Genomic DNA, 11,755 nt, shown 5'->3' with positions numbered 1-11,755 from the left:
CGGTAAGAGCAGAGCCAAGGACAGCAATGCGATTAGCAGAACCTACTACAAACCTCAGCAAAATGCAGGGATAATGATTACATCACACAAACATATCAATATACAGACTGGCTAATCTTGATCAGTAGCAGTCAACATATAAAACTGATCGTTTGCATTACAGCAGCAAATACTGATTACTTTTATCAAAATCAGCAGATTCGCAGTCCATTGAAAACAGATCTCTGAATCTGTGAATTTGAACAAATTGTCTGAGTAAATGATTCAATGACTCACTCAGAATACTTATCACATTTTGCTGCTGTAGTATTTCTAGTATTTCTGTAGTAATACTATTCCACCAATATTTCAGGAGCCTGGGTTGCCAGTTTTCAGAAAACACAGCATACTGCAGCCATGGAAGACAGCAAACGAACTGGGTCAGAGATCACACATTCTACCTGACCTCAAAAGCATTACCACAGGCATATTAAAATGTGGATAAATCAGCTCATAACCTTACAGTGTAAGGCTTGTCACCCTCCATTGTCAGTTGCACTGGTTAGTGTTGTATGTCCTCAATCTGACAACCCGCATGAGCATCATGTCTGAGGAGGAGGCGGGAGAAACAATATTTTGAATTTAGACAAATATGCGAATGAGCCCACAGACCCGAGGTTTAGGAATATACAGTGCAAAACATCATCTTATAAATAACCAGGATAAACAGTTAACTCCAAAAAAATAATAAGCAATGTCAAATAAGAAAAAAGATAAACCAGGATTCTGTTAACCAGGGGTTTAGAATGACCCAGGGTTAACTAAGACTCTCCACCTACTGGCATACAATGGACCAAAAATAACTATAAGAATGATCTTTACATTTAAAAACAATATATGTGTGTGTGCGTGTGTGTATGGAATACAGGTTTGTTGTTATCATCTCAAGAAAAAGAAAAAAAAAATACTTTCCATGTTAAATGCAATTTTGTGTTAAAGCATCTTAACTGGAAGTCAGTGTAGAAGTAATAGTATGCCACTATGCTATGAACACAGCCTATAATTTTCTACTTCAATTTGCTATTTACAAGAGGCACTAGAGGGTCACTCTAAGCCTGGGTTTGTATGAAGACTTGTTTTATACTCGCAGCTACTGTAATATCACAGATTTAAGATGCCTAACATCTCAGTTTACCTCTTACTTACTACTATAAACTTTCTATTATAAACTGTCATTCGGTCCAGTTTATAGATGTCAGTGTAAGCGATACCGTGAGACAGAGCCAATTGTAGTTTCCAAAAGAGGAAATACAGTAATTTATGTTTACAAGAACCCATGAAAATGAGGAGATTTCTCTTTAGTGGAAACTGAAGGGAGTTAAGCTCTTTTGGTAGGGGTAAGGAGATATTACATTCCTCCAATAAACATTACAATATTATATTGTATACACGATCTGGCACGCTTATCTATTTGTGGTCAACTCAAGGACCCACCGTGTCTCCCTCATGCTGACCCACATGGCATGATGAAGCACACAGAATTCCACCGTTTGGTCGTCAGGTCGCTGTGTTCACGGGTTTGGACTAGCTCAGCTTTGGCTCTCTCTTATCATGCCACCATATGTCAAATTGTCAACAGCTCCTCTGGTGCTCAGTTTGTCGACCTAGTTAGACTATCATCCCAAAGCACAGTATGGACATTGGGAAAACATGCAGCCGTGTTGTGTCAACTGCATGATGACTGTCTGACTGGGCCTAAAGGAGGCACCAGATAAGCTACAGGTCAGGACTGCACCATCCCAGGCATTGCGGGTTTTCCCCAATTAAAATAGATTCTGATCCCTGTGGATGTGGTGGGCCAGGGAGTCAGTATTTGTTTATTTTCAGCAGTGGTAACTTTCCTTACATTTACATGCCAGCCCTAAAACAGAATATCTAATATGATCTAATATGTTCTCTGTAAAGATTAACCCTATGACATGAATTTGGCATGTTGTCTTCAAATATTAACCTTAGGAGCACTACACTCTCTAACAATAGGGAAACTACATTAGAAAATTGTGCATTTCTTTAATCTGGGTCACTTGACAGACTGTGAAAATGACTTGCTAATAGGAAGAACATTTTTTTTAATTACTTAGAAACTTACCAAAAAATTGGCAAATTACTTACTGGTGTGCAAAAGTGTCACATGGCCTAAACATTTTTACCTTGTATAATTAAGTTAAGATCAATGTAGCTGTAACATCACCAAATATGTAATTTATGTTATTCATGCAATTTTTCTGGTTGTGGGTGGTTGGGGGTGTCCATCCAAAATTTTAGGATTCTTTTGTCAACACAACCAAATCAAAATCAGTTTATGCTAAGCAAAACTTATAGTAATTAAAATAATAATAAAAGATTAAGATTGTTTTCAGAGAATCTTAAATTTACAAAATCCCATTTTACACCATAAATCTAATACTTTTTAATGTGATTTATGCAAGAATAAAAATGCTGGAGAGGTTAAAAAAAAATCAAGATATTCAATAATTCAAGAAAAGTCTTATTATTATAATTTAATGCTTTTCTAGAAAACGTATACATAAAGGATGTTTAGCTATTGTTACTTGAAAGCAAAACAAAACTACGGATTAAAAATACAAAATATTTGTTATTTAATAATGTTGTAATAATATTTTAATTAATTTTATATTTTTATTATATTCTAATTATTCACATTATTATTCATTTTATGGATGTTTTATTCCCTAGACAACATAAAGAGTTATGAAAATGTAAAATCTGCTCTTTTCCATACAATGAAAATGCATGATGATTGTTGGCTGTCCAACATGTTCAGAACAGCCAATCAGTGCTCTGTGCTGACCTCTGCTGCCAGATGATAGTATGAACACTAATGAATCTACAAATTAAAACTGCAGATTTCTCTTTTAGGAGTTCCACACACAATAACGACATTGTTGAAGAAATCTCTAATGCATGCATATTTGTATTCAAAACACAAAGATCTATAAATGACCTAATAATGCAAGACTGCTTAACAAGGCCCAAGACAAAATTAAGTGTGGGATGAACCCTTACAGCATTCTCAGTTGTGCCCTCTCCTGACCTAATGCAATGAAAAGAATCAATAAAACAAATGAAACGTGGCGTTTTTTATAAAACCTATAGCAAAGCTCTATATACACAAAACTTCAAAATTTGGATAAAAATGGGAAGAGCGAATGACTAATAGAGAGAAAGGGAGAGAGAGAGAGAGAGAGACAGGCGGAGGGATGATGTGGGGAGGGAAGAGAAAGGGAGGGGAAAAGTAAAGCCAAAGGATTCTGAAAAACACAAGGAGCAGCAGAGGATTGGAAATTCGTAAGTATTATAAAAACCAATTCTTTTGAGAATATTACATCATTACAATCATCATATAACACATCATCTAGTCAATGCTTTTAACACACATAGTAAAACAGAAGCGAATGTGGTTAGATAAATAATGAGATAAATATGTACAAATCTGCATTCCTCTTGAAACAACATGCAGCGGTATAAGAAATGCACACTTTATATGAAAGAGAATGCAGAATGTGAGTCTGCGGGTTGATGCATATGTGCACTATACAGTTGAGTTGTCAAGTTATGAATATGTAATGGCTCCCTCAGGAAAAACTATGGTCTGAGGTAATGCATATGTGTTTATGACAAATGACGAGAATTTGTGCATCTGTGTCTATATGTGTGTGTGAGGTTGTTGAGTCCACAGAGAGGGGTGGGAATGCACATTCTTTAGTGTGAGCTCATGTCTTGGACACCGAGAAATACAGGCTTAGAGGAAAAGACTTGGGGAGAGAGAAGGAAACAGACAAAGCTGGATAGATGGAACAGCTGTAACTGATATCTTTAATGAGCGATTTAGAACAGAGAACTCATGTTCTGTGACATCAATAAATGAGAATCTGTATGAGTCACAGGCAAATGGAAATCTAAACAGGTTTCATCCATCTGCAGTTCTGTTTTCTCATGCAGTGTGTCTTTTAGAATTCATTTGTTCTGTCTTTCGAGGATGTCTATAAATGGTTGCATTTTGGACTTCCAAAGTCTTGACAACATCTGCTCTTCCAGCACACAGATACACTGGGACCGATCAGATAACTGACAGATTTCTCGAAACAAAATTGCATTCGCAATTGGTCTGAATGGACGAATGATTCTAGTCAGTTTTAAATAAACACTCTTCTTTTGACTTTCTATTCATCAAAGAATCCTGAAAGAATAAGTTCCACAAAATTAAGTAGCAGGACTGATTGATTTCTAAAAGATCATGTAACACTGAAGACTGGAGTAATGAAAATCCAGCTTTGGCATCACAGAAATAAATTCCATTTTAACGCATATTAATATAAAAACAGTTATTTTAAATTGTAATAATAAAAAGTTTTATCAAGTACAGCCTTAACAGAATTCAAAAACATAAAAAAAAAACTTACTGACCACAAACTTTTGTATGGTAGTGTATTGATTTTATACTTCATATCACAATAACCTTTATTTTTTATGCTAAAGTGGAAACCGCCTTCCATTCCTTCCATTGTAATTTTGAACACACTGAAAGTTATTTCAGGCTTGTTATGATAAACATGCTTTCTCCAGGCCCTGAGCTGTGATTGGACCCTGTGAAGACCCTGAAAGATGGGCAGCTATCCAGTCTCTGTGCTGTTATGCTGTTGTTTCTTTGGTAATTCCATCAAAACATGAAAACAGAAGCCAATTAATTTAATTTATATGAATGAATGATTCTTTTTGAATGCCCAGCCAATAAAACTTTTCTGCTATTTTTTCTCACAGTACTTGTTACTGTCCAGGCACAGCAAACTGGTAATTCTCTGTTTTGTTCACTAATTCAACTGTTTTGATAAACAATTCTGTGTGTGTGTGTGTGTGTGTGTGTGTGTGTGTGTGTGTGTGTGTGTGTGTGTGTGTGTGTGTGTGTGTGTGTGTGCGCGTGCGTGTGCATGTGACCAGGCTCATGGGGAAGTTGTCACAATAATTATATCTCAGCAACTATTAAGGAGTCAGAAGTCCTAAACAGTATCACATGGATATTTTCATGAGTGACAAGGATGAGTATTTTTTTAAATAATGTAATTATATAATCATTTAAGGATGTTACCTATTCCATTTATGCTGTTTTACCAAAAGGCTATGAAATATTTTTTAATATTCTTTACATACACATCAGTGATTAATAACTAGTGGTTTTAGTGTGGTTTAGATTTCTAGAAATTAATAATGTATATGAAAAATCAAGGAAACATTTTAATAATTTTCTAATTTCTAGTTATGTCAAGTTGTAAATATTTTATTGGGTTGAAATTGCTATTTGTAAATCTAAAATACTTTAAGTCCTATAAATGACTAGAAGATGAAAAACTGACTAGAAAAGTCATGTAAATTCATCTGTAATAAAAAGTGTAAAAGAGAACATTCAGTTATTGAAAATTATGGAATTGTGGAATTTATTTAAATTATTTTATTTAATCATTTAAGTCAAATATTATTATAATAAATATCATTTAAAATATTTCTGTCGTGATATTTTTAACTATATAGTTTGTGAAAAGAAAAGAAAAGAAAAGAAAAGAAAAGAAAAGAAAGAAAAAGAAAAGAAAAGAAAAGAAAAGAAAAGAAAAGAAAAGAAAAGAAAAGAAAAATGAACAGCAGAAGTATCAGAAATATCTTTGGGGGATTTCAAATACTGTGCATCAGAGTCAGAAATTATGAGAATTTTTTTTTTAGAAAAGGTCTCTCATGTATAGAGAATCTATTTCATTACTTATTTTAATTACAAATAGTATTTCAGAAAAAGTGGAATTTCCAAAAAAAGTTCTTGTTTTTCACAACCCCCCCACCCCCCGCCCATATGCCCTGTAAATGAACTGTATATTTTAGTCATAACAGCAGAAATGTTCAATAGCTTTATGTAGCAGAGACTTTAAGTTATGTGTCTCTATACAGACACTGACTTTCAAAAATAAACCCACACTGAAAAATATTCATTGGAGTAAAAAGCGTGACAGCTAGCCCTGGTCTCCTCTACATGTTTTTAGTTTGCTGTGTTTTTCTTTTTCTTGCCAGAAATCCATGACACTGATGCCACTGCTTTGCCACCGCCAGGTGAGTTTGTATATATACAGTACACCACTTGCATCAACAGTAAGACAATAGCAGTCTTGTCTCTGTCCCACAGACTGCAGAGAGGAAACATACCCCTGCACCAGGATGTACTCTGTTCATCGCCCGATAAAGAGATGCATCCATTCACTCTGTCTCTACAGGTGGCTAAATCACTGACAAACACACACATCATCATTTCAAACTGCTTTCTCTTTCTTGTTGACATTCTCCTCTGCTGAACAAAGAGATTTGTATTTGATATGGTGCGTGTGAAACAAACGACATCTGTTTTCTGCAGTCTTCCAAGAGTCTATGTGATCAACAAAGAAATCTGTGTGAGAACCGTGTGCCAGCAAGACGAGATCCTGATGGGTGAGACTCTCAATATCTCAGTAACAAACTACAGAACATGTGACAGTGTGGGTGGAACCTTGGTTTTTTTTTTTTTTTGAGGGCCGTATTGTTACAAATATGTTTTGTTATAAATTATTTTCCCCCTAAATTCCACTTATAATGGTAGTTCAGATTTCTTTCACTGTAATTTAGTTTTCCATGAGCAATTTCTACCTCCACATTTTTCTGACAATTTTTGCTACTAAATATTTAGGACAAAGATCATTCTAATCAGTCTTAATCAATACTTTTGTCTTGTTTTGCAGTGAAAATATGTATTATTAATATCTAAATATCTATATTTATCAATGATAAATATTAACTTTTATCTTAATCTAAACCTTAAGATCATTTTACATGAAGAGCAAACTTAAAATGAATATTTTAATATTCAAAAGATTATTTTCAGAGCATATACTGTATCTTACATGTATAAAATTCTATCCTTCTATATTTGTTAAAGACATCTAATACATTTTAGTGAGATTAATGCTTGAAACAAGAAAAACTAAATAATTTAAGATAATAATTTGATAATTAACAATTCTATAACAATTAATAATAGTATCTTCATAATTCAGTATAGATTAATAATATCTTACGCTACTGTTGGCAGTCAGTAAGATTTATTAATGTTTTTGAAAGAAGTCTTGTGCTCAGCAAGGCTGTATTTATTTGAGTGAAAATAAATGAATACAAACATACAACCTGAAGGTAGTGAGTACTTTTTTTTTTTCAGCTGAACTCTGTAGAGAGAAATCGGGTTGGCCAAAACGCCAAAAGAGGACAACTATGAGTCGCTGTCGCCATGCCAACCCAAAAACCTGGGCAAACAGGGCCTAAAGTCAGATGGATGACAAAGGCAGAGAGAAAAAGAAGCGATTTCTGGTTTCAACAAATACCACTATAAATCAGAATGTTGAATCTCAAAATGTAAACTTGTTACATTCCTAAAACAAACCGAAGCTGTGGTCCAGTGATCTTCACAAATATTACTGTTCAATAATCACTTTTTTTTTATCATTTTAACGCTTGTGCTTGAATAAGCTTGGTTGAATGTCTCAGTGTTTTTAAAGACTGTATTTTAATAGGATCACAAAGGGCATGACAATGCACCGCTCTGGTGCTGAATGTTAAAGTAGCCCACTCTATAACCACTATTTGCTTCATATTCTTCTATTATACTGTATGTCCACACCAACCACTGTAAGTAAATGACAAAATCCACAATAGCAAATAAAAATGTTTATATTTTCACTCTCAAAGATCAGTCTTTCATGGGTCTTATTGAAGTGTTGTGCCATTATATTCAAACTGACTGACTAATTTGCACTAGTGTTTTATGTTAAGAGTCCTGTTCTTACTGAAAACTACTAGAAGAGATTCATACCAGAATAGCTTTATATGCAGTAAAGCATAAGTGTGTTCAGTGGTTAAATATTTATTAATCTTTAACACAACATATAGATCAATTTACATGTAGTATCATGGAATTATACATAGACTAAACTGTAGGGGGCGACAGATATGATAAAAAAAAAAGACCTATCCTGATTGGAAAACACTACAGCTGGGATACAAGTGTCTCCTCTGAGTAATTCATTGTTTTGATAAATGGAGATAAATAATAGAAATGATGTAATGGGTTGATTTAGGGCTTGTGTCTGGTGCCTGAGATTGTTTACTGATCTCATTGCGGTCATGAATAACACATTTTTGAGACAATATGTCGACAATATGTTTACTGATAAATTTGTTAATTGCGTTTTTTTCCCATTTTTTTCTACTTTCCGGTTTGAAAACAATGAGAAGTATCACTAGATATGTTTAAAATGTGATTTGTATCCTTCTACACTAACCTTGTTTGAGTAGCTTCTCACATGATTCCATCCACATGCATTTGACAAATGTATTTTCACCAACCTGAGGGAGAAAGAGTGATAGAGATGAGGAAAAGAGACAAATTGTGTTTGACTCTTACAAAAGCAAAAGGTAAGAGTTCAGATAACTGTATGAAACATTCTTTTAAGTGTTTAGCTAATTAACTCTGAAAATCGATTGCATGAGAGGCGGTGGGATGGATTGATAGATCCAACATTTAAGGGAGATAAATAAAATATAATATCTGAGAGTCTTTTTCAAAACGGCATTATTTTTCTGTTGGGTGAAGAAATTAACATCTTTTCACTCACCACTTAGATCCAGAGCACAATGCACTTGAGTCATGCATGGTTTCCATGACGACATAAATGGGAAACAGATCCCCCTACTGGACACAAGTGGCCGGGATACATATCTGTGAAAGAACATTTTTGGTATCTGAAATAAAACCCAAGTGAGTGAACATGCAGAAATTTGCTTATACAGTGTTTTAAAGTTGCACCTTAGATAGGAGAGATATGAGTTTGTACCTTTACCTGGTTACACTTATCTTCTTATATTTACTAGAATTACCATCAAGCATAGGTGTAAAAGGGATAGTTCACCCAAAAATGAAAATTTTATGTTTATCTGCTTACCCCCAGGGCATACAAGATGTAGGTGACTTTGTGTCTTCAGTAGAACACAAACGAGATTTTTAACTCAAACCGTTGCAGTCTATCACTCTTATAATGTAAGTGGATGGGATTCATGGCTAAAACATACAATTAAAAAAATAAAATAAAAATTAAAACCTGTGGCTCGTGACGATACATTGATGTGTAAAAATACAAAATGATCTGTCTGTGCAAGAAACTGAATAGCATTTATATAGTTTTTTTGTTTCTTTGTTTCTTTGTTTGTGTGTGTGCATGTTTATACAAAATACAACTGTTGTTCCAAATGAAATAATGCTGAGGAGAAAATTTGTGCTTGTAGATCAGTTTCCAAGCCAACAAAGCTTGAGCATGAAAGGCAGATAGCTTCACTGGCAGTTTTTCAATCTTATAATCACACATTGGTAAAAAAGAAAGACCCCCAAGTTGGTAAAAGATAAAATTAGGAATAAAATTCCACAAAGACGGCTTCCTCAAACAAAAATTTAACCAATTAATTTTGAGAGAATTTTTTAAAAATCTAGAAACTTTTTAAGGGAATTTATGGCAACAGATTTACAAATATATTAAATATAAAAAATTTAATAAAATCTGATTAACTCAGAACTTTAGAGTATTATACTCATCGCAGCTTATTGCTGAAAGGATTATTGGTACTCCCCTGCCCACCCTTCAAGAACTGTATACATCCAGAGTGAGGAAAAGGGCTCAGAAAATCACTCTGGATCCCTCACACCCAAGTTTACCCCATCTTTGAACTTTTGCCATCTGGCCGGCGCTTCAGAGACGCAAATACCAGGACAGTCAGGCACAAGCACAGTTTCTTCCCCCAGGCAATCTACCTCATGAACAGTTAAATGTTCCCCACTTATACAATAAAAATGTGCAATATGCTTATATTTATTTGTTACCCCTTCATCCTAGTACATCCCTGCATCTTACTCAATCCAGTTCCATTATCATTTATAGCACAATTGTTTATACACTTATTTATCTGCAAAGGGTTTTTATTTTTTATTTTTTTGACTGTGTGTTGTTGTCTTTTGTGTACTGGAAGCTTATGTCACTAAAACAAATTCCTTGTATGCGCAAGCATACTTGGCAATAAAGCTCTTTCTGATTCTGATTCTGATTCTGATTAACAATTTTAACAGTTTCATTGTCTAAATGTATAGATAAAGCAATATAGATTAGTCTAGAAATTCCTTCGCTTTTGACAGAAGCACTCTACCTCTAAGGGACAGGTCCCTTAATAACCAAAGATTTAAATTTACTTTTAATCTTTTCAAAGACAGGATTAATTCATTGATTCAGGGAAACCCTATCTTGTTCATTTTTCGAAATAATTCACAGCTTCTTTTACAGGAATACCATCCACAGATAAAAGGGAGGAGTTTTTCAAGGGTAATATTTAAAAAAAAATTACAAACCTGAAGCATTATAAAACAACTGAACATTTTTCATTGTCTGATGAACCTGACTAGAATTTTTTAAAAATAGGGCTGTGTCATCTAATAGTTGACTAATTAAGACATCTCTACCAGTATGTATGAATTCCTTCTAACAAACTATCCTTAATAAAATGACAGAAGGCTTGAGCTACAAGAAGAAAGAGATATACAGAAGCTGGACAGTCATGCCGAAATTCCTCTTTCTAAGATAAAACTCTGTGTCGTACCATGTCCTAATTCGGTTTTAATGGAAACTGTAATGGCGCCTGTTGGTCTCTACTGGTAATTGGTCACCCTTCTATTAGCTAAATCTTAAGCTATGTCCCAAAACACACTTCAGGTGACCATTTTTAATGGTTTTTATAAAAGTTGATGGCTTTTAATGTTTGCAATGGTATTTGTAGTGGAAACCATTAGAGTTACTGTGATGGTTTCTATTGTGTTTTTTTTTTTTTTTTTTTTTTTCAGCAGGGATGTTACATGAAAACAGCATAGGGTCACTGTCCACTCACTGTCCGGAAACAAGAAATGTTAATAAACTGGAGAAAGAGTGGGCAGAATTGCATAAACATTATGCACTTCCTGAGTCCCCCACGCAGAACATATAGCCTCAACAATACACATGATGTATATGCTGTGTAAACAACTGCTGTATGTAAGAATTTCACAGCTAACACTGACGTTACCCAATTTGGTCAAATTAGGATGTTAGGATGGGTCTTCAATCATCAACCTGGCCAAGGGCCTCTTCGTGGGTGTAACCCTGTTACAAATGACTAAATAGTATATTATTAATGTGTTTACATACATTTTGTTATATGTACATTGCAAATAACTTCATACAGTTATATAGTTGTACACTACATTTTATTTTGCTTTATTTTAATATTGTTGGGACATTTAGACATTATTAAAGCAAGCTCTTATGCTGAGCAAGGCTGCATTTATTTGTTTTTGTTTATATGTAAATACAGTAATATTTGAAAATGTCATTTATTCCTGTGATGGCAAAGGTGACATTTCAAAAGCCATTACTCCAGTCTTCAGTGACATGATCCTTTAGAAATCATTATAATGCGCTGATTTGGCGTTCAAAAAACTTTTTTTTATTATCGTCAGTGTTGAAAACAGGTGTGCTTCTTAATATTTTATGGAAAGTTCCCATGAACAACATTTATTTAAAATAGAAAACTTTTGTAGCATTATAAATGTTTTGTCTGGCAC

General features: G+C 34.1%; 1 protein-coding gene across 1 annotated transcript; it reads left to right on the top strand.

Annotated features, from left to right (window-relative positions):
* The first annotated feature begins 3,260 nt into the window (after positions 1 to 3,260).
* mfap5 (microfibril associated protein 5) lies at positions 3,261 to 7,808 on the top strand. The gene is made up of 7 exons (XM_042740632.1): positions 3,261 to 3,348; positions 4,627 to 4,711; positions 4,822 to 4,851; positions 6,112 to 6,150; positions 6,224 to 6,311; positions 6,449 to 6,522; positions 7,283 to 7,808. Exons 2-7 carry the CDS (start codon positions 4,666 to 4,668, stop codon positions 7,384 to 7,386), a joined length of 381 nt encoding a protein of 126 aa, XP_042596566.1. The 5' UTR covers positions 3,261 to 3,348; positions 4,627 to 4,665; the 3' UTR covers positions 7,387 to 7,808.
* The last annotated feature ends 3,947 nt before the right edge of the window (positions 7,809 to 11,755 follow it).

The sequence above is a fragment of the Cyprinus carpio genome, chromosome B16 (assembly GCF_018340385.1).
Source record: "Cyprinus carpio isolate SPL01 chromosome B16, ASM1834038v1, whole genome shotgun sequence".
In the NCBI taxonomy this organism is placed as follows: domain Eukaryota; kingdom Metazoa; phylum Chordata; class Actinopteri; order Cypriniformes; family Cyprinidae; genus Cyprinus; species Cyprinus carpio.
The sequence above is the reverse complement of the archived record's forward strand: the minus strand, read 5'-3'. Positions and strand labels throughout refer to the sequence as shown.

Coding starts and splice junctions, on each gene's coding strand:
- mfap5 (XM_042740632.1), top strand. CDS start 4,666: ATGGGCAGCTATCCAGTCTCTGTGCTGTTATGCTGTTGTTTCTTTG. Junction 4,852..6,111: donor TGTCCAGGCACAGCAAACTG/GTAATTCTCTGT, acceptor TTTTCTTGCCAG/AAATCCATGACACTGATGCC. Junction 6,151..6,223: donor CACTGCTTTGCCACCGCCAG/GTGAGTTTGTAT, acceptor TCTGTCCCACAG/ACTGCAGAGAGGAAACATAC.